Source organism: Hesperophylax consimilis, chromosome 8 (assembly GCF_061612785.1).
Source record: "Hesperophylax consimilis isolate HC1 chromosome 8, BYU_Hcon_1.0, whole genome shotgun sequence".
NCBI classification, from domain to species: domain Eukaryota; kingdom Metazoa; phylum Arthropoda; class Insecta; order Trichoptera; family Limnephilidae; genus Hesperophylax; species Hesperophylax consimilis.
Genome location: NC_142843.1, coordinates 23,629,013 through 23,656,859, shown reverse-complemented (window position 1 = coordinate 23,656,859; position 27,847 = coordinate 23,629,013). Strand labels below are relative to the sequence as shown.

At 34.8% G+C, this 27,847-nt stretch overlaps 1 protein-coding gene across 8 annotated transcripts in view; it reads right to left on the bottom strand.

The window, feature by feature from the left end:
- Rbp6 (RNA-binding protein 6) overlaps positions 1 to 27,847 on the bottom strand; it is a 648,561-nt gene that overhangs the window by 152,795 nt on the left and 467,919 nt on the right. Inside the window, exon 1 of one of the 8 annotated variants that reach the window (XM_089635059.1) lies at positions 26,802 to 27,101. The exons of the other annotated variants lie outside the window; for them this stretch is intronic. Within the exon in view, the coding sequence (XP_089491185.1) occupies positions 26,802 to 26,879 (78 nt within the window). The 5' untranslated portion in view covers positions 26,880 to 27,101. Of the gene's footprint in view, positions 1 to 26,801; positions 27,102 to 27,847 lie in introns of those variants that run through there. 8 annotated transcript variants of the gene reach the window in all.

Here is a 27,847-nt window from a genome sequence, read left to right as displayed (position 1 = left end):
CGGATGACGCCGCGTATTTCGCATTTGGCGGGAGATTGGATTGACATTTTTCACGAAACGTGCTGTCGCGTTGACACTTCTCAACGTACTGACCTTGAACAGGTCTCGTTGCGGAGGAGAAGAGTCAGGCTACACGTAAGTGTAGCCAACATATCGAAAATAAAATTCATTCGGTCGTGAGAGCCTCAGTACACTTACTTTCTGGATATGCCTCGTATTTATACACATAGCGCGATGTCAGCACACTGTATACGTAAACGGTAAAACGTACAATTTTTACACATGTATTGATTCGAAAATTTCCACGAAACACATAGTTATTTATATATATACACATAGCGCGACGTCAGCACACTGTATACGTACGATTCTTCATTAAATTTGTAAGACCGATATCATAAATATGTTCTATGCCGTGATAGACAACATGCCCATTTTAATAATAAAAGCGTTGTAGTCTCTGAACCCTAAGGACATCGGTTTAAAACATGAACAAAAATAAAATTTTAATTTACATTGATCTTTTTAGAAACAGAAGTGTTGTATTTTTTTTTTTTTTTTTTTTTTACAGTATTACCGCACAAGAGTCCCAACTGCTCCCGTCTGGAGCCAGTGAGACTATGGCATCCCCAATTGGGGTATGATGTGAGGCTGAGGGTATTGGGGAGGGGAGGGAGATGGGGAAGAGGAAGGTGGGGAAGTACCTGGCTATTCAGATCTGGTCACCAAACACGGCTAAAGCCATTTCAAGCAACGTTTCAATTCTGAATGGTGGTCTTACACCAGGGCGATACTGAGAGTATCTTCCACTCTGGAACGTGCCGCAAATATACTATATATTATTTTTAAATTAATTAATTGTGAAATATTAATTGTGAAATAACACAAATTAATCAAATAAAATTTATTTGCGCACGCCGGGTTCGAACCCGCGACCTTCGGATCTGTAGTCAAAAGCGTATACCACTAGACCACGCCGGCCGTCATATATTTGAGAGACCAGCATTCAGAAACGAAACGGCTTTAGCTATTTTGGTGACCAGATACCCCCAACCATTCTTTTCACCATCTTCATAACTTTCCCATTTTCACAGCCTCCATAGGTACATATCCGGAGTTTGTGGGTTCAAATCCTGACGTGCACAAGTAAATTTTAGTAAAATAATTTGTTTCACAACTAATTCATACATTCGATAGTGAAAGGTTCTCTCAGTACAAGTACAGTAAATTTTACCTCCATTCGAAATTTAAAAGTGGCTTAAAATGGCTTAGGTCGGATTTGATGACTAGATCTGAATAGCCAGGTACTTCTCCACCTTCCTCTGTCCCATTTACTTCCCCTTATTACTTTCAGCCTCACAAAATACCCTAATTATTTTTTGATGCCATAGCCTCAATTGCTTCAGGCGGTTGAGAGCAGTTGGGACTCTTGTGCGATATTCACACAAAAAGCTTTGCAACAACGAATCTTAAACCAATCGACGGAATTATATGTAGTTCTTGCAGACACTCCATAAGCATGAAATAATAAAATAACATTATACCATAATTGGGCAGCTAACCGGTTAAAAAAATTTTAAAACGAGACATTTCACTGGTAGCATTTTAAAATTAATTATAATATTTGTATTTGATATACAGATTTATCAGTGGATATATTTATAATTTTCTCTTTAAATGTGTGTGATTTGTCATACAAAGATTTCGCCATAGCTTTATTGTAATATGCGAGCGTTATATTGGGATGAAAGGGACTTCCTTCAGAGCGAGGCTATTCACTGGATTGAAATCGTCTCCCCTCGAAACGTGTCCCTTTTACAAGGGACCAGTTTTATTATATTCCTTGTTCCACTTACTCCTTTACAATGTGCGATGCGGCTTGCGAAATTAATTATTTGGAACTGCCGAGGGACTTGAACTTTTAAAGGCTTCAAATAAACAAAATGTCGTTTAACAGTTAATACACATAATAATTAAAATTGGATTTGTATAGCGCCGTTTTGTGAAAGATCACCTCTACGCGCGGACCAAAATTTTCTAAATCCAATAAAAACAGAAAATCAACAGCTTTCGAATGGAGATCCTTTTCGTCAAAAAATTTAATAGTTTTTACCTACTAGAAATAGAAAAATTACAAAAGAGGTTTGTGCATTTCGTGTATAAAAGAGGAAATGAATACTATCCATTCCTGTATCCATTTTTGTCTTAACAGAAATGCTCGATTTCTACACCTTAAAAGACCGTCGAAAAATTTTTTTAAGTTAACATTTAAAGTTAATCTGTGGAACTATGCTTAATACACCTATGTTGAAAGATGTTAACTTATATGTGCCTAACAAATACCAAGTGTACTCTTGGGATATCCAGTGCCCTTTTGTTATGCTCCGAAAGCGAGGACTTCTGTCTATCGGAACGCGCCAATCAACAGAGTAACACGACTTCTTAACGATTCTGCATTGACCATTGATATTCTCAGCGTCACTTGCAGATAGTTCAACAACTATCTTTTGACACATGTCACTATAAAACTTTCCCCAATATCCTTTTTATACTTACATGTATCTCGAATTTATAATCTTCTTCACAATATATTAGTGCGTAACCATTTTATGGAAAACATAACTAAATAAATAAATATAGAATTCGTAGGTCAATGGAACTATTCTCGACAAGTTTTCGAGATTTTAACTGTCTATGTCAATTGTCAATGTCTGATTGTTCAAACTAATACGGAATTTGATAGTAACCTAAAAGTAATACTATTTTTCTTGTGTCCTTTCCTATCGGAGGTTTGATATCACTAGGTCAATTTTAACTCTCCTTCTCTTAATGTGTTTTTTTTTATTGGGAGTCCAATACGTAATTTGAAAAACTGATTTTTTGACTAATTCAATATAAAATTGATGTAATACAGATTTTTTTGCAGCTGGAATATGAGAATTCATATAGAAATAACGTTAAAAGTTTGAACAGGCGATATGATCAACAACTTTGTTCCGTGAATATTTTGGGCCGGTTCAATAAAATTTAAATATGATTCACTTGTAGGTTTGACCCAAACCCTTGCCGATTGCAGGCTCCACCGATACACTTACTCCGGAGGGACTCAGTTGTTCGCAATTCGATAAACTCGCAAGAAAATATCATATATCATCCAATATTCTAGAGAACCGTATCCCATTTCAAATCAAACAAATGTGTTGAAAATATACACGCGAGCGTCGGGATGGTCTGCGATTCTTCCGTTAGGAATTTTTTTAATGTATATTTTAGTTTCGCAGAAAACCTTCAGTGTTCAGTTCGATTGACATATTATTTTTTGCAAATTTTAAATCATTTTATATTAGAAGTATCAAAACTACTGCTATAGATGAAATACTTCTAGTTGAAACGAAGTAAAACTAAATTATTTAGCTCCTAATATGATTATAAGTGTGATTAATTTCTTTTCAAATTCAATTCACGAATACCAAATTATTTTAAGCATGTCAATATGTGGCAGAATATGTAGAACTAATATATTAACCAGACATATTTTTGTCATATTTTGTAGCCATTTTTGTTGTTTGTTTTTGGGGTGTTATGCCCATTTTTGGCCGTGAGAATCTAAAAACTTACCTATTTTGTAGCTAGTTTAATTTTTGTCACATTTAATTAATACAAATAAAAATGATTCACGATCAAACCATTATTTATTTAATGATCGCTAAATCACTTCGTGGCGTTATTTTAAATGAAAAAAAAATCACTTTAAATACACCAATATTTATTCAAAATAATCGGTTTGTTTTGAAAACAGTGGTTTATTCATAAGGATAAATGTATAGGGAAAATTAGTAAATATAAAAAGACAAATAAGGACATACAGCTAAAAAATATTACGATGAGCGGTGATTAATTAGTTATAATTATTAAAAAGGGCCTTTTCTTATATTATACAACTTTAATGGTAAAATTATTTAAAAATAAGGGAATGTTGTGAAAGTAATCTACTAAGCATGATATAAGAAGCTAATCATTTTTGAGCAAATCGATGGTCTTTGCGAAAAATTTAAAACTGAATAGAGTCAAATCCAAAAAAAATTGAGCCACAATTTTTTTCTATTTCAATGGTATTTTTTGTAAAGTTTATTAATTAATTGTCGATTAGTACCAGTCCGTGTACAAAACAATGTCATCCACGTATTTTTCCAAAAATATTATTTTTATAATAATGCACGACTAATAAAAATATTCTGTTTTAAATTATTTATAAAATTTTCTGCAAATAAAGGGCTAGTACTAGAACCGATTGGTAGGCCATCCTTTTGTTGAAAATATTATTGTTTAGGAACAACAATAGTATAATGTATAAAAGAGACATTTCTTTCGATATATGTAAGAAATCAAGTAATTCTTTCATTATGATTTGACTTTCATCAAGCGGAACACATGGATATAAATTGACTTTCATCAAGCGGAACACATGGATATAAATTGAAAACATCAAATAATATTAACTAACAAGAGTGTACAACGATTCACAAAATGGTTGCCATATCTGCGGACATTGCAGTAATAATATCAATCACGCAGATGACATGGTTGCCGTCACCTTCGATTAAAGCAATAAGACGACTTGTACACATATCCATCGACAAGAAAATTACCTGCTTTTGGCCTCACAGGCTAAATACCTTGGACATATCCTTACAGAAGACATGAAGGATATATAAGATATGAAATGACAAAGAAGAACCATCAATTTACGGACCGGAATCCTCTCAAGGCGGTTGTACCGTTATAGCGGCGATGTTAGATAATTGCTCTATAAGACGTACTGCACTGCCCTGAATACACCTGAACTATGGATACAAAACCCAGTAGCGTGACGGGACAAACTGAGGATGTGCTACAACAACGCAACTCATGCAGCTACCAAGGATTTGCAGTGCCTCTACAATGTTCACAGAAGGGTGCACTCATTCCCCGCCTTACTTTGCCACTGACTAGCTTCTGGGGCAGACCCGAAAATCAACAAACGTAATCTTCGTGACTGCTTCCGAGTGGCTCAGCTCTCCACTTAATGAGCGACGGATACAGACGATGCGGCGATCTCCCTGACGGACGATCCTTTCATTTTAATAAAATAAAATAAAATTTTAATTTGACTTATTTATGTGATGTTTTTATTTTATGATATTATTATGTACCTCTATTATGATATTATGTTTTTATCGTTTTATTTTTATTTTTTAATATTCTTATATTTTTCTTCAATGTAATAGTTGTATATATAACATGTTATATGGCAGACAGGGATCGCACTATGCTCCATAAATATTAAAAAAATCTACCTATTTCATAAAAAAAAAATTACAAAAAAAACATAATAAATAAATATTATTGTTATCTCTGATTATCCCTGAAAATATGATCTACAGCTGTATGGAGCAAACTTCGGATAGTCGGACATGTCCACAAAACACACAGTGTCTTCAGTGCTTCAATGCTTTGATAAACCACTGAGAGTACTCTAGAATCTACATATGTCGCTAAGAGCTAGTATTAAGGTCGTGTAAGCACCTACCAATCAAGACAGTCCATTGATGGCACAGGATTGGTTGCAGGATAGAACCTACTGGCTGTGTTCTACCCCTAAAGTAGGTTACATACTGTCCGCTACTACTCTGCCCATATATCCAGCCATGTAGTTGCGGTTGTACTTGATACCGCCTGGTAGAGAACTTTGAATGAACACGGGATCCTAGCATGTTCTCCGATATCGTTAAATGCATACCATAATGTTATCCTAATTGGCTTACTTACGGCTGTATAATTTTTCAAAACTGATCAGTACAAATATGATCCAACGCGACTCACGATAGAAGTTACATTATGTTTATCTCCTAAACTAATCAAGCGTTGAGAGTGTTGCTAATTTATCAATCTAACAAAGGATAAACATAGATACTTTCAATTTTCGAACTAGTTGCGCTATCACTTGGGCCGGCTACTAGCAAATTTCAAAGATTTATTTTGGTTTGATTGAGGATTGAACCTTCCTCCCCAGGGACTGGATTCAATCGCGCTAACTGCGCCAAATCTCAAGGTACGGTAGGACCGACATTTATTTTGTATATTAACTGCTATAATATCATCCAATTTTAGAGATATGCGCGTATGTCCGTGTGAGAATGAAAACAAAAGTTAATTTTAAATATATGTACCTACATAAAAATGCTCAGTTGTCATAAATGCGATCATTGAATTGCATTTTTTTAACTTTACGAAATAACCATATTTATTTTTCATAGCGTTTTCCCCAAAACGATTGAAATTATAGCAATTATTTATTCTTGGATCGTATTTGATGAAAAATTACCATAACGTTTCAGCTACACACAAAACCTTAAATTATGAGTAGTTAAATAAATTAATTGCCTAATTATATACGATATATTAATATGTTTACTGATACAACGGGATTAGAGGCTTGTGGCATGCGAGGATGGATTAACATTTGTGGTTTTGTGTTAAACTTGTTATTTTTTTGTATAATTTATTAACTGACAAGTTTAATGGAAGCTGAACTCACTTGCCAGAAATATGCAAATTTCGTGAAATATTTCTATGATGAAAAACTTAATCAATAACAACAGTTCACAGACTCAAAATAAAAATTAAGGAAATTATCAATGAACTACGTATTGCTTAATTTTCTAATTTAATTTGATAGGTGATTTTTAAATTCACAATATTTATGTGATATGATGTAGAAACTATAATGTATATGTGCTCTCATATAGTAGAAGAACAATGGAACATTTCAAAATTGAGCTCGCTCTAGTGTACGCGCACTTGAGCGACGCCATGATGGTGTGACGGTGGCTGCTGCCTCATATGGCGCTCTGTGGAGAGGCAGCCCGAATGGACCAAACATCAGCTGGGCGTGGCATTCATTCAAGTGTTGCCACCGCTGAAGGGCCTCTAATGCACATGGCGCGTAAAATTAAAATTGGAAGCTTAGCGCGCTCGAGTGACGTGCACTCGCGAATCGTCGTATTTGAGAGGGCAACGCTGAATGTCGGTTGTGATCCCTACCCAGAATCCAGTATAGGCTAGTGAGGGACACGCTGTATACACGGAGGCGAGTAGATACTGAGAGTACCTACCTAGCTGCTACATGTCAAAGGCGGGAAAAACAGCAGGAAGCTATTGATTTTGCGCAAACGTCTGACAATACCGAACAGGAGGGTTATTCAAATTTATTTTCTGAATATTCTATGTAATCGCAGTCAAATAACGATAATAGGCTTATTTATTATTCATAAAACAATTTCCCATTCAAAATTGCTGTAGAAAATGGTAGATGTGTTTGCTCCCTACAGTATACCAACGGCAAATTGATAATATTTGTTCAAACGATTAGTAATAACTTAAACGTAACGTTAAATTGACAGATTTAACTTTATCATTTTACATAAAATAGCGTGACTAAAAAATTAACGACTTATTTACATGAAAAACTGATTAAACATTTAAAGGAGTAGCAGTCAATAGAAATTTCATTTCAAACTCAACGGACGGTGTAAAAAGGTCGACGGGAAAATTTTTATACAAAAGTATAGAAATATAAACGAGGACATTTTTTAAAGCATTGATTGGTAAATTTGTACAATCATTTCCAGGAAAATACATCAGAAGCATTAAATTTAAAAAAGGTCGAAATCGCTCGTAAGCTATTTTTTTTTAAATAAAGATAAAATAAAATGTAGATTTCAATACGTTTTAAGTAATCGTAAGGCGTTTAAACATGAGAATTAACCAAGCAGTCTATTATGGCAGAGATTAGGAAGGGAGGTACACTGAGATTAGTTCGGAAAACGAAGTTTACTAGGCTAGTTGGTGTTCTAATCCTCGGATCATGGCTGGGTCTCTCGTTTAATTCCCATCTAGGTACCAGATACCTATTCCCATATCTACATACAGGAAAATAACTTCTCATCTACTTGTGTAATACTAGGGGCACGCACCGCCCGTGAGTTATACCAGTTATACCGAGCGACAGTGCGTACTGTAGTGCTGTGTACACTTTACTCATACAGTATACAATAATACAATAGATAGACTGTATAGGATTACACAAGTCATTAGTTCACTCCCGAACGTAACTACGCACTTGATAGTTATCGTTAATTAAACCGAGAAGGTTTCATGTAAAAACTTACCCACCTTAATGAATGCAGAGATTTCGATAATACGAAACAAAGTGAAATGCTTGCGTTTTAAATAATACCGTCATGGAAAGTTTGGACTGAAATTAAAATCGAGTTATTCCACAATGCGACATCGTAATTTTACGTGTGGTTAACTTTTTTCGTGAAACGTAAGCCGTAAATAATGAGGTCGTTCGGGTTTAAACTTAACTTTTACCGTAATTAAGACTGGCTTTAAATTTATAACGAAATAACTGAGCGTAAACAAAAATTGTTTTCCTATACGTTGCTTTGGAAAGTAAATGGGCAGTCAAATTATTTTAGCCTTGCGTACAAGGGAAAAAAGTTAACAAGTATAATATGAGCATATAATAATGGTTCCACATGATACGCTTATAAAATTATACGGAAAGCAACCAAAACACATATCGTTACAATTTAATAACACCAGAGTTTTTAGGCAGAAGAACTTTCTACCAAAAACTTGCATAGGACGTGTTTTAGGAGATTAAAGGAAGAGGGGGGAAGAGCGGAGGGTGCGGGTCTGGCGGGAGGGGTGGGAACTTTAAGCGGTCTCGCACTTTTAATACCGAAGGGTCGCCCGTTACTTAGTACGTGATAAATTAAAGGGTATTAGAAACACGAACCGGATACGGGCTAAGTACGTAAGTACAGGAATGTAGGGCATAGCAGAGGACAGATTTATCCGGCGTCGAGATCTCCCTGTCTATGCGTCTATAGGACCTAACAAATATTATTTGCTAAGAAAGATCACGTGAAAAATGAACTTGATAAACAGAATTTATCAATTTAACAAAAAAATCGAGGTTGTAAAACACTATTTTCAAATATTCAATGTCCTTACAAAAATCATCGATTGAAAAAGTGAAGTGTTTCTCTGAAAGCGAGTATCGACCCTTAATGTTATTTACTCAGTATCCAATAGTTTGATTGTAGATTCTGTCCATAAAGTTTGCCCCTGTTCGGCAGGCCTTATTTCAATCATAAATTATAAAGGGCTACATGGAAAATTAAAATAAAGCTCGCCGTTATATTCGTTATTGACCGAATTAATCCCATCGAGTTCCGGCTAATGAATTTATCGAGAACTAACTGGCCAGCAATAACTGCGATAACCGGGATTATACTACGCTAAAGTAGGCAAGTACTTTGAAAAGATTATGCTAGGATTTCCAAACAGTTAATTTTGATTTAGCCAGAAAGTGCGGGTGGGCTTGATAAACTGTTCATGTTATTTTAAAATCGGCAATCGAGTGTTCAGCAACCGCTTAATGTTTTCATGAAAACCGATTTCGGTTGAGCTTAAATAATTTGGTCAAATATACTGTCAAACTGCCCAATAATTTAAATGCAAATAAAATAAGTATAATTAAACTACTAAAAAAATGTTTGTATGGACAAGTGATTTCTGTTCAGAATTTCTTAGGTATTTACGTATCTTTCAAAAAATAAGACAACGAAAATGTTAAATTTTTTCAATAATTTGGTAGGTTGTTTTTTAAGAAATTATTGTCATTTTTATTGCTATCCAGTTTAATTTGTAGAACTACGAATTAATTTTAAGATTTATTTTCGTTTGTAGTTTTAAGACTTTGATAATGGCTTCAGAAACTGTTTTGTGAATTGAATAACATTATTGAATATACAAAGAAAAACGAAAAAAAATCCAGTTTAAAATATGTACAGGTGTTTTAAAAATATCATTCGAGTTAAATAAATAAATGAACATGCTTGAGAATGACAAATAACTTTAATTATTTTAATAAATTCGAAATAAAACACTTCATAAATTAAGATTAACTTTAAATTAAAAGTCAGCCTATCAAATCGTTCTCTCCTAACCGTAGAAGGGAACCATCTCAGTTCATTGTTGTATTTTGTTACGAAATTAATTGTTAATTACAATTGTGATAAAGCCACCACAATTATTTACGTCTCCCTCTTCTTTGATAATTAAAATGGTACAAAATTATTACATTTACGTTGAAATGAATTAAGAGCTCGTCTTTGAATAAGAGTCAGAAAGAATTACTCGCGCGTAGAAGTATGTAATTGTTACAGCAAAAAAAAATTATGTTTGCAGGAGTTTTTCTTTCAGAAAATCAAAACTTTTACGCATAAATAATTTATTTATTCAAGATAATTTTATGATAAATTATTAAAATAAAATTTCATGGAGGACTAACAAAAAGGAAATGAATGATAAATAAATAGGCACACGAAAGTAAAATGCTGTTTTTTGAATGGCTTAGAGTTCAATGCAGCGTAGTTTTCTACACAACGTAAAGAGTATTTGTGTAGCAAGACGTATGAAATTGATACGTAATATTTTTTGGGTTATTATGCTGGTTTGCACTTCTCCCATCTTTAGTAAACGTTTCGAACAGCGCGCAGCATTACGTTTTAACACACAAAATAATCAGGATCATGTGAATTAAATTAATTCAATAATATTTGGTACATTCGGATAAAAAACATTCAAAAAATATTCTAAAATAAAGAAAAATATTTATTTACAAAAAAAAACACTTAGGACGGGTTGTTTCGGAGAATTTGAACAATTCATCAAATTTCAACGTTCATTTTCAAGTTCTGTGAAAGATTTTTTCAAGTTCTGTTTTAATTTCAGTTTTGTGAAGCAACTAGCCTATAAAGATATAATAATAGAACTTGAATAGGACTTTCACAGAACCCGGAAATGAACGTTAAAATTTGATGAATTGTTCAAATTCTCCGAAACAACCCGTCCTTAGGTATTAATATTTTTGTGGCAACAACTTAAATAAATTGTTTAACTGTATCTAAATTTCGCTAATAAACAATTAGTTAATTAAGTGTTAATCTTAAATGACCTACCAGGTAAGTATGGTTCTGTATATTATCTCCATATATAGTTAGTAATAACAAAGATCATTGTAGAAAAGTATTGTATATTTGTACAGCGCCCTCGTGGTGATTTTAAGATACTTACATAAAACAAAACCAAAGAGCAGCGAAAAATTGAAAAATATAGGTACACGTGAAATAGTTGCACCCTAGGTTGGCCGCACGGTGCACACACGTAAGACACGCACTTGAGAAATACCAACATTTAATTGCAACCAGGCTCTATTATAAGTGTACTATCACAACGGCGGTAGGCGGTGGGGAACTGGGGGCTGTCCCGGCGGATTGTGTCCGCTGAAACAATGGCCCGCTACAGCTGGCGCTTCTACACGTTTAACCATTTATCACATCCCATTAAATGCATATCAAAACGCAAATTACGTCACAACTGGACATCCTGCCTTCTTGTTGCCGGGCACAACGCACAATGCAGACAGAGCGGGGCTTTAACCCTTCTGCGGCCGGCGCCCTCGGCTCCCCCAACTTGCGACTTATTCAAAGCCGTAGTTAACTTCACCGCAATATTCCAAAATTGTTTCTGGAACTAAACTGTACATAATTTTCAAAATAATTTCTAATAAAATGATGTAAATTTTAACAATAAATATGTCAATACAGTGGAAAATAATCTCAGCGAAGTGAGATGACATTCAGACTTTGCAACGTTTTTCGCCGAAACAGGCTTTATATTTCGTGTTTAGTGATATGTTATGAGGATAGTTACTCATACCTCATTTCTCATTAGCTACTCATTTCTGAAATCACATAGTCTCTAAGCGGGAAAGCTATAATTTCACTGACTACGGACAGTTGAAACAGCACTATTCAAAGTTAAGTAAAACCAAGCAATTTTCACGCTATAGTAAATATCTATGAAAAATCACATTCGGACAGTTAATTTAACAAGTTAGTCCAATGTCACAATGTAATTTTCAAGAGTTACAATTTAAATAAGCCTGTTATCGTCATTCAAAGCAATTAAATGCACCTGAAACACGACTCCATGTGCATAATTCAAACGATAAGGCTTAATTGATTTAAAATAGCCGCGGCGCTGGCACTTGACTGGAATGACTGGGGTCCGCCTTGTCACGCAAATACCCGCACAGCACCGCCAGTGTATGCTGTGTTCTGTGTACCGCTGCGAGTGTTCGCTGTTCGCCCCGGAGCGCGGAGTGGGAGCAAATGATAACGGCGCGGCGTCACATTCAATGCTACCGTCCAGTTCGCTGATTTACAGGGATTTCCTGAAGAATATGACTGTAGTGAACAGCTACAGCGCGTGGGGGTGAACGTGCATTTAATAAGCTGTCACCGGATTGTAATAATAATGCTACCTGATTCTAGGATGGGATGAGCTAGTTGAAGGATTATATTTCCACATATTATATATCGTGCGGGATTATATAGTCCATAATTTTGAAAGCGTAATGTGTATTATGATTATACAAGTAAGCAATTGGTATGAATATTTCGAACTTTATTTGACGGATCTTAGACTAGTGTCTTACCTATACCATAAAAATATAAAAATAGTATAGAGTTATATCATCAATCCATAAATGACTAAGCGTAGCAAAGTCCTATTTCAATTGACCGGTCAGTGGTTGAGTGGCCATAGCGCTTGGGTCTCACCCGAGAGTCGCGTGTTTGATTCCTCGGCTGGCTAAGTCCTCCATCACAACACAAGCAACATTTTCGGCTTTCTGTGGTGGTAGTAGGAGATTTTCAAACGTTGTTGGGTTATTCGTAACCTGGGAATGTTTGTCTTTCTTAAAAAAAAAAAAAAAATTAGACCATTTGGCATTTATCTGTCTGTTAATTTATTTGTTACGTTCTGGTTCCGGTTCCGGTTGGATACTACCTTTTTATCCTGCCAGAATTCGCATGGTCGTGGTTCCTACTACGAGCTATCAAATAGAAATACTTAATATTATGGTACCTACTGGCCTGAAGAAAATTTAAAATTAGAATTGTCATTTAGATGATAACGTGTCTTTGGACAAATTGCGTAATACCTTATTCGAAATTAAGAATTAAATGTTGTGTAAAATATTTACTGTTTATAATTAAATAGGTAGGTATTTAAGTATGTTCCTACACACAAATATTATGATTTCAGAAAAAAACTTTTTGGACTCAAGGTTTGCGGTTCACTGAACTAGTAGTTAATTATAATTTATTTAAAATCATGTAGGTATAAGAAATTAAAAACGCCACTAAAATTATTTGAAGGTTGTTGTCGTTTTTTTTTGTATCTTCTCCCCTTCTAACGTGTATCTTGATAAAGAGCCTCGGAGATCGACTGAGGGAAGCCAAACTGATCCATTTTCACGCAATTCTTCCATTCTGCGGTCACGGGCGGGAGCAAAAAACCGATCCGGTGGTGCTCAATTGCTAACTGCTCAGGAGTCGAGCAGTAAACCCGCGGCGATATGAGCGAATGAGGGAACGAGGAATGAGCGTATAGAGAATGACAGCTCCGGTTGGCTTGATCGGAATCGCTGCCAATCACGCCACCGTCAGGAACAAGGGACGTAATGACTACGACGAAGACAGCGCAATCAAAACAACACATCATTTCTGGGAAGCCGTTTCGTTATATGGAAGCGCTTAAGGATGATTTGGCGGCAGCACGATATTTTTCTCGGATATTTCCACGATTGACAAATTGCTAGAATAATGGCGGCGTCAAATGTTATTTACGTTTGAAATTACCTACACGCAGTGTTGAAGGAGGTAGAAAATTATTGTTTAAAAATATATATGTACAGAAATCATTTTCAATTTCATAGAAAAACTATTACATTTGCGGCCAGTTGACAAACTGTTAGTTTTAAATCAAGTTTCTATAAATGAATCCTTATTTTTTCCTGACCAATGAGTTATTACGCGAACGCGTTTTCGATAGGTTAAAGATTAATATTAGGCTTTATTTTTTTCTTTTGTAAACATTTAAAAAAAATCCTTATGAAAATTTTCATCAGTTTTTTTCTTAGATTAATATTAAAACAAGATATCGAAAAGTATAATACGTGTCACGGCAGTGGTCAAAGGAAAAACAATTAAAACTGTATTATTCTTATAATTAGTAATAATATCTTACTTTGTAAGATGCAAGACTTCAAATAAGGGGTAGCAAAAAGAGAAAGATTTTTTTACGAATACCGCATAATCATAAACTTACTTAATTAGGTTATTTAAAAGCACTAAAAATAATAATAATTGCTAGTCAGAAAAATGGATTAATTTGACAGGAAAATTTTTCCAGTATATACAGTCGAAAGGATTATTATTCAAAAACAGATTTCAGCGTTTATTTTCAGAAATTGATACTGAATTTTAATTGGTTTTTTTTACGTTGAACAGTGGCGCATATTGGGCGTAAATAAAAGCCATAACTGACTGATAAGTGGCAAGCCATAAGCGGGTTAACATAAAGGCAAAGATAATTAAAATTGATATTGCTAAATTAAAGCATTCTTCCCTGAAAATGATGTTGGTGTCGGAGGGGCACTGATGGGGGGGGAGGGGGAGGAGTACCGGGAATAGAATTGCCGGGGTGATAGGGAAAGAAGGGTCAAGCTAACAAGAGTAATGAGCTTTGGTTTGAAGGTGGAAGGAAGAAGAAGACACTTAGTGGAAAATGCTAAATAAATAGTTTTTTTTTAAAGATAGCGACAATAACTCATTCAAAATAGTTTTTAGTAATATTACATTGTTTGTTTTCAGTGTTGGTCTTAAATGGACAAAAAAAATCTATAAAAGTGTATTTTAGGGATACACTAAAGGTTCGCTTACGATAGTAATTTAAGAAATGTGCAGCCAAATGTATGCCATAGACTAAATCATCCTTAAACTATCCATAGGGGTAAAAATGTAGAAAACAGCCGAAATGGCAAAGAAAACAAGGGCATCGCCACAAACATACATACACACGCTCACAATCCTTACTTTATACAGTGGCAACAGAACCCGCCTGAAATTGAAAGAAAACCCAGTGAACCGTAAGACAAGCGCGCGATATTGGTGTCCCCTTCAGTGCCAGGGGCGGTGGGAGACGGAGGATAGGGGCGAAAGGGGAGAAGCAAGAAGAAGTACGTATTCTGGAAAAACAAACCACTGCTTTCGAAGTAAATAAGGGAGGTGTGCAGAAAGGGGAATCCCAAATTTTTGTTCTCAGAAGAAAAATAATTTTGAAAATTTTTCGCCGACGTTTTTCTTTCTTACAGATTACACAAGTGTTATTTCAATACACTTAATGTAGCCACGCAAAATTTTTCACATCAAGTTTCCGATTTTTTTGTGTTGAATAAACATATTTAAAGGCGACATTATTCTAAAATACGTTGTAAAAACCATTGCAAATAAATTGGATGTTAAGAGTATTCGGTTTTCATTGATGCAATCTTTCAAAAATTATTATAATTAAATTAAGGTAAAATTTTTAATTATTTTTATAATTTAAAATATAATAATTTCAGTATTCAAAACATATCGAGTACAAAACATACAAAATATTCCGGAATTTTATATGTAATAAATGAACAATACCACAAATTAATTTTCCGTTGGTATGTTTAATCCATCACGGAATTAAATGGTGTCAGCCCTCGTATCTCAGGAAGATATTTTCTGGGAAATGTTCCGGCGAGAAGCTCCTTGAAATATTTATTGGTCAGCTAAGCTATAGTATCGTAGAGCGTAGAGCGTAGAGCCGAATAGCCGGAGAAACCTACGAGCTAAGGTCGTAGATGGTCTACGTCATCCATACCGGCCTGATTCCTGAGCGTGGTTGACGTCATCAGTTTGACAGCAATGTGCTTTGGGAGATATCATTAAACTTCAAAGTATGGATATGGGTTGTGGCAGTTTGTGATATATTACATTCATTCATTCCTTGTTTACCTCGTTGTTTTCCGTGCTACGTAGGTGTTCTTGTTTTGGAGCGTCTCACGTTAAATGTCCGTAAGGTTGAATATTATCCGAGTTAACCTCAACAAAATACTGTAATAATTATTGTAATTACGTAACCTGATCGCATAGTGAGATTATTTCAAATTCTACAGTATCAAACATCCGATTAAATGTTTCGTTTCAGAGGTATTTTGAATACACAATCTCCAAATGAATTATGAAAGTGATAATAATAGGGCTGAGACTATATCTAATCTAAATGTTCTGACAGAAGTGGTTGTAGGTGGTGGGAGGGCGGTGGGGTAGGTTGGTTGGTTGAGGCGCCACCCTGGAGGAGGTATGTGTGGTAATAATTGTTTGCATAACTCGAGAACAACAATGCTACGGCTGCTCAGCAATGCCAATGGGGTGTATCCTGCGAAGGATGAGGTCTGAATGGAAGGGAATGTCGCTATTCAATGGAATGTTCTCCAAAACTGACAGCCCCTATTCAAATATATAAACCATTGTTGTCCAATGACAAATCATGCGGATTGTGCCCCACAAAATAAAACAGCCATAGTCTGAATATGCATAATTACTCGATGGAAAACTAGGGACTGATTTCTTTAGAAAATCTGCATTCGGTTTAAATAATATGGATTGATTTAAAGAAAGCCTTGCTTATTTCACAAAAGCGTTAAAATCTAAAAACTTAACCAATAACATTACACTAGTTTATTCTAATATATTTTACAGATCGGTACGTGGCGGTTAATTATCTCATATGCGTTAATTAAATATCGAAGCAACCATGATAAACCACAAACAGATTAAAAATCCCATCCAAGAATAAGATAATAGGCTTAGGCATCAGTGTGTTATTTATTGTTAGTGGAATATTTTTTATATGAAACCATTTGTAGCATTTGATGATTTGTTTGCTCTGAATTCAAACATGGCAAATAAACGTGCGGAATGAAATGGAATTCGTGATTAGCCGTTTAATTGTCAAACTGATTTGATAGCTTTGGGTAATCAGTGACCGGTTGGTTAAATCAAGAGTTATGACTGTTTAGTAGGCAGACATTTGATTCTGATGCTGCACTGAAACAGAAGTTTTAATGCTGTACCTGTGCCACAGTGAAAATTACCTATGTGATGAAAGATTTGTATTTCAAAACAAGTAAACGGTTCAATCGTTCAAATTGATCAGTTGTCATTTTTTTAATTTTTATTAACATATTATTAATACAAGTATATTGTATTTTATTCTACACGCCAGGAGTTCACCTTTGTTTTGAAGGACCTTTTCAATGGTAACATTCTTAATAATAACTGTGAAATTAGTTATGAAAAAAATAAACAATTTAAAATTAAAATATAAAATCGATTTCGTAATGTTATTAACAACAACAAAATCTTGTAAATAACACAATTATAACTATTACAGCCAGTTTTAAATGTATTCCGTGAGTATAAATGTTTTAAACGGTGTTGGAAGGGAATTACATAGCTTTTATAACCCGATATCTGTGTTATTTTTGCTAAAATGATGTGATTGTTTTAGGTGTTTGTAGTTAGAACATATCTTGTTTTAGTATTGCAAATATTTTGTTAGCTGTTAAATGTAATTATTTTATGAACTTAATTTTTGAATTTTGAGCATTGGAAATGATTTAAAGACGGTTGGTTTGGGTGTTAGTTGTAGTGTTTACACCTATGTCAACCGAATAAAACCAAAAAAATCATAAATTATATTCAAAACATAATATACTAGCTTCATTTTAAAGTTTCAAACGTCCAGTTTGGATTTATTTCCTTCGTTATACAATAAAATGATCTATTTGAACGATTCAAATGAAGTGGTGTACGGACAGTAAGAAACAAGTTAAGATCAGAACGATTCAACAAGTTCTAAACAAGTTTTGCATTTTGGGAAACGAGTAGTTATGTATTTCTAGCTTGATGCTCTTCCGTTAAGATTAAATAGGCAATTAAGCCCCCGAATAGGTAGAGATATCCACACTGAGCTGAGCACAGGTTAACGAGTTCACAGTGGATAAAAAAGTTGACTAAGAGGGATGGGAAATTATCCCGTAGTCGCAGCGCTTCCCTCCGGTCCAGTTTACTTAAGCACAGAGTAGTGAGTGGTTTTATTTGTGATGCAGACCGGAATAGTCCGCCGATGTATGGAAAATTCAGCCTGTTCGACCGATTTCAATGACGCATATTGGCTTCTATTTGCCGGTTGGTGATTCGATACCGGCTTTTTGTTCCGAGTTTTCAGCGTTATCAGCGGCCTGTTTGATCGGGAATCAGTGAAAATGTTTTGAAGTTGTGCAGCGTTTGGGTTGTTGTATGTAAATTGGACGTAAATGAAAGTTTATAAAAAACGAAGTGGTCCGTAATTGTGCTGTGTAATGTATGAATGAGCTTCAAATAAGAGTAGCATACGAATGCTCTCAGGAAGCCGAATAGTGGAGCATTATTTTATGGAGTAAAAATGCTAAATTTGAAGCTTTCAATAATTGTCGCAAGTCGATAGCAAATACATAAATATGCGAAAAACCTTTTTTTTAAAAGCCTCGTGAAAACGTAGATAATATCCCTAGGTAAAAAAAACTAATTTCCTTTAAAAAAACAGTTACATCGTAGCTTGCCATAATCAAGGTAAATTTACCAAATACGTACTTTGTTTTGACCAAGTATAATATTAACTGATTTTCGGAGAACTTTTGCTTCTTCATAATGAAAGGCACATGCATATCATCATCATCAAACTACTAATACTAATTTCAGTTGTCCTGCCTAACTCGGGTTCAATTTAAGTGTTATTTTCGAAATTGGAACTGATTTTGTGAAGAATTCAGACAAGCGATAATGTTGCTACCAATAATTTAAGTGTTCACGAATTCACGGATTTTCATAAATTTCACGGGTCTGAGCTAATAAATGCCACAGAAGTATAATATTTATTGATTATTTCGAAATTGGCTGCAGTTAAAAAAGTAGTATTTTTTTTTTTTTCTTTATTCATAATAATATATTTGGATACAGGTTTTTTACATGCTTTTCGACTACCACACTAGACACATGTCCGTATTAGGAATTGGAGTAGGTGAATCTTGTAAACATAAAGATAAAAATAAAAATAAGGTAGGATACAAATAAAAAAATAAATAATGCTATGGATAATAGAAATAAAAATAAGAATAATCGCATCAGCGTAATATAGAGTTTTTGTTGAAAGTTAATTTAGAGATAAAATAAAATTTTTACTCGAAAAAAAGGAACAGTTTTAAGTTGTAAGGCATTCTTTATAATATTTCCTTCCCTGAGCAAATAACCAGTTTTGTACACTAATGGCATAAAGATCATCAGTTTTCGATGTCTTAATATCAATACTCAGTAAGTTGAACATTTTAGGCGCTATATAAGAGAACTGTCGCTGGGCGAAGGCTATTAAATCAAAGATTAGCAAAAATTATTCCACATGAAAAAATAATTCCGAAATGAATGTTACTCCCAAATCTATATTCATGTAACAAGTAATCAGTACACTTATTGTCCGTACACATTAAATACATTTTAATTATCATGAATTCATTGATCAGTTCGCGTGTTAGATCGCGATGTCATTCGCAAACCGCCGATTACGGCTAAAATCAAAAGCGATGCTTAATAACGTAGCGGTTCCTACTGCGTACCACCTACATGGCGCTGCAACTGCGCTGCAATTGCACAATTGCATCGCTCTGGTACTGCCATTGCATTATTGCACCCCTGCAGTGAGTGGTAATGAGATGAACAGCAATACGATACTTGTTAATGCATATGCGTTGAATGTTTAATGAGATATTTTGGAATCATTGATAAACCATTGGGTAATGGCGCAAAATACCGATTCAAAATAGCAGACAAATATATATCATTAAAACTCATCAATGTTTTGCATTTTTTTGATGGGTTTGAACGTTTGATATCTTAATTTTCATTGGCCCACTATTTTTTTGATAATGTGAAATTGAACAACAGCTCTCAACCGTCTGGAACCAGTGAGATGACGTCATCCCCAATCGGGGTATATTGTGAAATAACACAAATTTATCAAATAAAATTTACTTGTGCACACTCTAATTTGAACCCGTGACATCCAGCTTCCTAGTCGAGAACCTTACCCTTGTACCACGGAGGCTGTCAAGTATTAAGCGTATGATTATCGAACAACGGGCTTTTCTTGATTTAAAAGTAGTTAATATTTGAAATGATTTGTATGATCACCGTAAAGATTAAATAGATGTGTTAAAAGAGAATAATAATAGTGAAAAATAGACGCTACCAGATAATGTTTGGGATATAAAATATGGTGTAATGTCTCAATACGAATTCCGCAGTATTTGAATATTTTAAAGTGGTTTTGAAATAAGGTAAAATAATCAAAAATTATAACTCCAGTGCATTTACTATTTTTTTATTCATAATGACATTCTTACTTCAACAAAAAAACAAGATTTTTTACTTTTCGGGTCTCCCGACAACGTATCAAATCTATGGACGTGACCCGTGACGTCACCAGACACCAGTCCTAAAATACCTACGTATATTTTTTCAGCCGACTATTTTTTTTGTATAGGAGTCGAGACCATTATTATTCTGAAGATTAACCGCTTTTTGAAGATTAACGTTGAACAGCACAAGGAAAAATGTTAGCATCTTACCACTAATGTAATCGTATTGAACCAAATTGCAACATGCATCCATGACCGATCCTGATAAATAATTTATTGGTGTTTAAAAGCCTACATTAAAACATTTTCAGCCGTTTAAAGGTGAATGTGGACTATAGTTACATATGCAGATGTTTTAAAATACCTGATGATTAGATGAGGTATTCAAAATCCCCACAAGTGCCCATAATTACCTCCAAAATGAAACAAGATTTATTTTTTATTTATATAGTCATTTTCTGATTTTCTCTTTCGTTCAGGCTTAAAAAATAGACTTCTTTGGAAAATTTGGGAACAGTAACTATATATAGTGGCTTTTTATAATTATTGTAAATTTTATTTTTCAATGTGGTTGGATAATCAATAAACACCCAAAAACTCCGCATTTTCCACACAAAAAAGTCCTCCCCGTATAAAACCCAATTCTTGGAAAATCTTAGAAATTTCCTGCCACTAGCCTAATGGTCCAAGAATTGGAAAACTTTGATGTGAATATTGTTGACCATTGCTATGTAACTCACGTGGACTGGTTGTGATGAATCAGCATTTCAGTCGTAGCAACCAAATTTTTCAATGGGATGGTGTTTTGTTAGTTTTTAACTGACGATTTATAAATTTTACGTATGATAGTAAACAATAAAACTAAAATCAACGTCCGTTGATCTATATGAATATTTATTTTTTAAGTCATTATATTTTATACTGGAGTTCCTTATTTGGGAAAATACATTGTATTGAAAAGAAAAGGCGTTAGATTTTTTTTGATATCTCTGTTAAAACTAAATATTTGGTAGAAGTGGGTACTTAATCAGAAAAAGTAACAACGTTCCATTTAAAAGGAAATATTGTTCAGCCATAAATTATTGATAAACAAATACAAGTTTGTTAATACCTTCCCTTTTTGAATGAAATTTTTAATTAGATTTTTTTATCAGCCTCCTTTCATTTCAAAATACATTTACATAGAAACTAACCAATATATATATATTTGAGTTTTAGTTGAGTGACGGAAATCCAAATCAAGCCGTTTTTATTAAGAAGACGAAATGTTAAATTTAAAAGTACAATCAAACACATCACAAATTGCTCTAATGAATATAAGATGAGGATTTATGTTACACCCTTAACGGTATTCATTTAAGACGGGAAACCATAATTCCTGTTATCCATATAAGAAGGTGAAATTAATATTTCAATTTAGCATTAGCAAAATTTACGAATTGATTCAGATTATTAAATCTCACCCTGGCAAATGAATTAAATAGTATATACGATATTTAATATCGTTTACGGTGGTAAAATAATAAAAAAGTTAAATTGTTTTTAACCGTTAATATTTTAAATATCTTTTTATATTTTAAACATCACGTAAATAAAAATAGAGATGGGGTAGTTAAAATCACATAAATAAGTCGTCTCAGTGTAGCATAACCACAGTTAATTGATGGGTAGAATGCTGCTTCTAAATGCTTGCAAAAATTAACAAAAACATTAAATGCTAAATTTGATGTACTTTAAGTAAATTAAAAAAAATTGCTACTCACTATTTTGTTTTATTTAATATTAATAAGCTCTATTTAGTCAGTTCCTCTTAAACCCCGATATTGGCCGAGAGACATAACTTGTATCGGATTAAGCTAAAACATCAAGAATTGAAACAATAACGCCTTAGTTTCGGTGATATCCGATTAGTATTTGTGGCTTACGAAATGGTTAGATATGTAAGCGTTTGCCAGTGGGTATTGTTGCCTCGGGACAAACTCAAAAGCAATTATCAACGAGGCGAATGGGTGAACAAAGTATCAGGACAAATTGTTTGAGCTAGTTCTCAATATCAGCTTTCGGAAGGCAGCCCTTGCCGCCCGAAGAATGCCAGATATTCCGGGATTCCAGAACTCGAGGTAATTATAAGACGCACTTATCCCAAACGCCACGTTTTGATAATATTTATGTCCGATAACTTTATATCGTAGAACTACTTTGTGAAAACCCAACAACTATTAGTACAATTTATTGGTGATTAGGTAGGTAAAATACCTTATTTTTTCAAATTCGACCAGAACAATTCATCCCAAATAAATTCAACGTAAAACAGATAAAGATGAGTTAAAAATACGATTGATTTAACGAATATTTCCACTAAAACAAAATCCACAATCCAAGAGAAAGCTTTCCGTAAATCATAAACTGACCCATATCTTAACAAGATGAAGTTGTAATTTGATAAAAAGAACTCTTCCGTCCGACTATAACTTTTCAATTTATGTCTTCAATTATTCACGTTCAGCTTGACTTTCCAGTGACCGGTGGATGTTGGAAGTTTGGTAGTAAGACGTGTGTTTAGTCTTACAATACAAGCTTTTTCTATTGCCTTCTCAATATCAAGCCCAACTCCGGCGTATTGTAGTCTATTGATTCAATAACAGATAAAGGTTCCAAATAAAATATTAATACCGTGGAGCGGCGCGTGTCTCAAATCTACGGACTCAATACTATTCCCATGGAACATACACATGGAATGATTCTTGTACGTTATATTCCTGAAAGATGATTTATTTGGCTATGCCAAAAAAAATCAACCCTATTGCTTCTGAAAGCAAGATATTCAAGCTTATACCATTATTGTGATTTTTTAACGAATCGAGTTAATTGGAAATGTACTGACAACGGATGAATCTATTATATTATTATTTGTGAAGTTGAGATAGTATTTAAGATTTTCCCTGTAAATTTTTAGCTAATATTATTTGTTACATTTGAACACCTGCGGATAAAAAATGAACGTAATCACTGTGTTAATATGGAATGTTCGTTGGAACATTGTGCCGTTACCGCAAATGTTGAGCGATAACCATTTTTTATTATTTTTTATTATGGCAATAATTCATGTTCAGTGCGCGGGCATTACACTGTACGTACATTACAATTGTTATCCTTTTTGTATTTGTAACCAACAAAAAATGTACAAATGGCGGGCGTAAAAGCGCTAAAAACAAAACTAACAGTTATTTTGTTCAGACGTTTTTAAATTAATTTTTAAAAATCCGCACTTTACAACTCCATGGTCCAATTTTGATAATATTTTTATCTCGTTAACATAGACTGAAAAAAATAAAATCTTAATTAGAGTGCATGAAAGTTTTCTACTGACTTTCAGGAGAAACAAAGTTTTCAAGTAAAGCGCCTTTTCCAAATTTTAACATCCCATTTTTCGCAACGCAATTAGTTAAAAACCTTGTCTTAAAGAGAAACTCTTTTCGCATTTATTATAAACGCAACGCTTTACCCGTTTCACAAAACTATGTAACCCTTAAATTGTGAGAGCAGGGTTTAATGCGCGTGGGATGTTCTGGTGTAAGAGATACCGAAGTATTTACACCGATTACCGAAATAAAGGTGGAACGTTAATAAGAAAATAATACAATACGGTATTAAAAAACATTGTTTCCTTGACGCGAAATTTCTTTAGGTGTTACGGCTGGGGGGGTTATTTGAAGGCTCTTGTATCATCATGATTATTAAAAGGTATTTATTTGTTGTGATGGATATTGTCTTGTCCAAAGGAAAAATTAATACCTATTATTATTTAGACTTGTGCGGATATTCTTCGTTTTATCAATTTGTAAAAATAACTAGCTTTTAAGAAATGACATGTACCGGGTTGGAGCAAGGGAACCCTGCCGCAGCGGTGCTGAGCCTAGTCAAATATTAGTTGTAATAATGAGTTCATATTCGGGTTTAATGCATGCAAGCTTGGTTATACTACTAAGCAAGTGGCAGGCTGGCTTTCCTTTAACTATTATACCAGGAACGGCATGTTTCAAATTAAGTCAGTTTGCAATATAACCCCGAAATTAATCTATAAATCAGTGTACCCACTCAGATGCCTGCGGTCTAGATAAATAGGATAAAATAGGCACAAAGCTCTCTCTTCATCAATACGAAACAACTCCTATTTAATTATATTAAAACTGATTTCCTTTTTGACAAGGAAAGTTATCGTTTTAGGAAATTATTCGTCGGTAAAGTTATAAATTCATCCCATTTTGTTTCGCCGTATTTCGGCTTGTTAATTTGATTTTACAATTTTAAGTTAAATTATTAAGTGGCTCAATTAATTTGAGATATTCTTTTTGATGTCATTAAATTAGTATGATAGAAATGTAACGTAAATTTTTAACAGTATGTAAAGTTGTGAATCTTTCTACGATATCGTTTAGTAAATAATGGTCTTCAAATAAAAAAAATGCGTATTAACATTTCGGGTAAACATAAAACAAACGCTAGAGATAAACAGAAAATATTAATAAGATTGTATACCTACTTTAGATACCTTAAATGTGAAAAAACGTGTACAGTATAACTATCTGAAAATTCTTCAACTTAATGAAAAATTGTATTTTTAACATTAATTTTTTTTTTTAACTTCCTGAAAAAAAAATAATTGCAATTGCATAAATTCCAAGTAGTGAGATAAAATAAGATGTATTTGGCAGTATTCGGAACGTGTCTGTTGTGGCACTCAGCACGTATCTCGGCAGGTAGCGGCGCAGTAAGGTCTGCCTGAGAAGTCTGGAGTCCACCTTCCCTTTCCTGCACGCAACTAATCTTATTTGGAGATTTGTTACCCGCCTGAGATTTGTTGGCGAAATTAGTTAATTAATTATTCATCAAAACGACCGAAATGTGTGTAATGTGACTGTATCAAGGCTCGTGGCCGGGGACTGTCGGGGACTCACGTGTCGGGCTTAGGCTACCGTGATACGGACCGGCCGCACGGGCACAAGGCACAACGGGTTTTCGCCATTTACATCCCAAATTTACATTTTAACTACATTCTATGTCACAGAATTACGGTTCATTTGAAATACATAAAATCTTAAATTTTCCGAAAGAAAACTTTAAACGAACATTTCCTTAAATCGAAACATTGGATAAATGCGTGTAAATCTGAATATTAAAACGTACATTACCTTAAATTTTCACAAGTGAACACAAAAGTTGTTTAGTATACCTAAATTGACTTTAAAAAACACACATTAACATGCAGACAACATCAAAGGTAAATACGGATGACATGCAGGGAAAATGAAATGAAATTGCCCGTTCCCCAATTTATGGAAAATTCTGAATCGTTCTTCAGGTAAACTTAATAATATGGTCACATGCAATCCGTCCGTACTGTCTCTGCAGATTACAGACCCACTAGGTAATATGAAATACATATATAAATAATGCAGCGAGATCGGTTCTTGAAGCAGCGTGTGTCGGAAGTAAAGAATGTATGGAGGAAGTGGTATATACGGGAGAGGAGCCGATTTGGCCATTCCGATCACGAGTGTTTTCCAGGTATTAGGTAGTGACCCTACGAGAATACGCCACTTGCGTGTTATGTTAACTTCCGGATAGATTTTCACTTCAACTGAAAGGAAATTTACGTCGCGTAGGCACTTATTATTACATATTTTTGTATTGGACACATCTTGTAACGGAAAATGTATTTCGACCGGCACAAATGATAGTGTAAACATACAGTTGTTCCCGACGGCAACTATGAGTACAACGCTAGACAAATATACGATATATTTATATTTTGTTTGCGGTCACTCTTGTAGAATAAACGGTGTACGCTTTCCAAACATGACCACGTTTTCCTTTTAATTTCAATTATTTTTTAACACTGAGGAAAATTTCCGTTAAAATCGAATGAAATTTCGAAACTGTTTGAAAGCGTGTTTATTTCGTCAAAAATAATAAATCACCGCACAATTTCGATAAATCCCAATCGGCCGTCAGGTAATGCACTCGAAGGGAATTGTTCGCGAAGTTAAGGTTAATTATGTAGGTTTTTGGTAGTTTCGGGAGAACGCATCAAAAATTGCCGCCACTGAATTATGTTTCCCGGAAGAGTTTGTAAAAATATAAATGGTAAAAGAAGTTGATTTTTTTAAGGGATGGAGGTTGTTTTTTGCGTCGTAGATGAGTTTAACCTTGCAAAAAGAAAAGTTTTAAAAGTTTGAAAATGGACGGTTATGAAAAGTGTCGAGTAAAGTCCTCGGGGCATACTAACTTTCTTTTTCTCAGGAGCGACAGAGTCCATGGGGAAAAACAAGCCTCCACCGAATCGCACTACAGCACCGGTTTGCATTCTTCGCGGGCAGCACTGGCACGGGTCCGTGGGCCGACACTGAATCTAACACTGCGACATGTACGGGTACGGTGTACGGGGGACGCGATCAGACAATCCGGGCCCGGGGGAAGGACATCCGGGGGAGCGGGGACAAGACAGTTTTACTTGAGGAAATGTGACTTACAGCTTGTATTTAGCGATCGGCGGCAGCGGAGCGGCAGGCACGACTTGTCGGTAGGGCGCGCGCTGTGCGAGTGCGGCCCGGGCGCCGCCGCGCGCGCATCGACCGCCCCCGCCCCGCCAGCCGTGCCTCCGAGGGCGGCGGGGGCGCGGGCGGAAGGGTGGTAGGGGTGCGCTCCGCCTCCCACCCTCGCCGCCCGCCCTCCGCTCCACTACCCGCTACCCACCCGCTACTCTTTTCCAACCAACCAACAACACACAACAAACTCACAATGTTTATACCCGTTATCCTAAGCGTTCCAATGACGGATGAAGTGATTGTGTGTATTTTATAACTGCAAAATGGATTTGAAGACTAGCGAAGCTAATCAGTATATGTATATAGATATACTATATATATATATATATATGTATGATTTAAAGAAAAAAATACATAAAAAAAATCACATCGTCCAATAATCACCATTTTTTAATTCTGCAAAGCGTCGTAGCACGACCCAGTTCCATTTACGAGATCATCGTAGCGTCGTCGTAGCGGCACATGGATCGTGGACAAACTTGAAAACGACGAACGAATATCCATAAAGGTGTATCCCCCGTGGAGCAATAATGTCACAACGCTTAAAATCTCATTTTTTAAACAAAAGCTCAACGGATGCCTGAAATGCGTCCTGCGAGACATGACCTTATTGTGATGTCGAAGATTATATGAAAGTGGAATATAAGGCATATTTTTTTTATATAACGAATGTATCAAATTAGTCTGGCTGTCCTACTATATTTAACCTTTTTCCCCTGTATTGTAA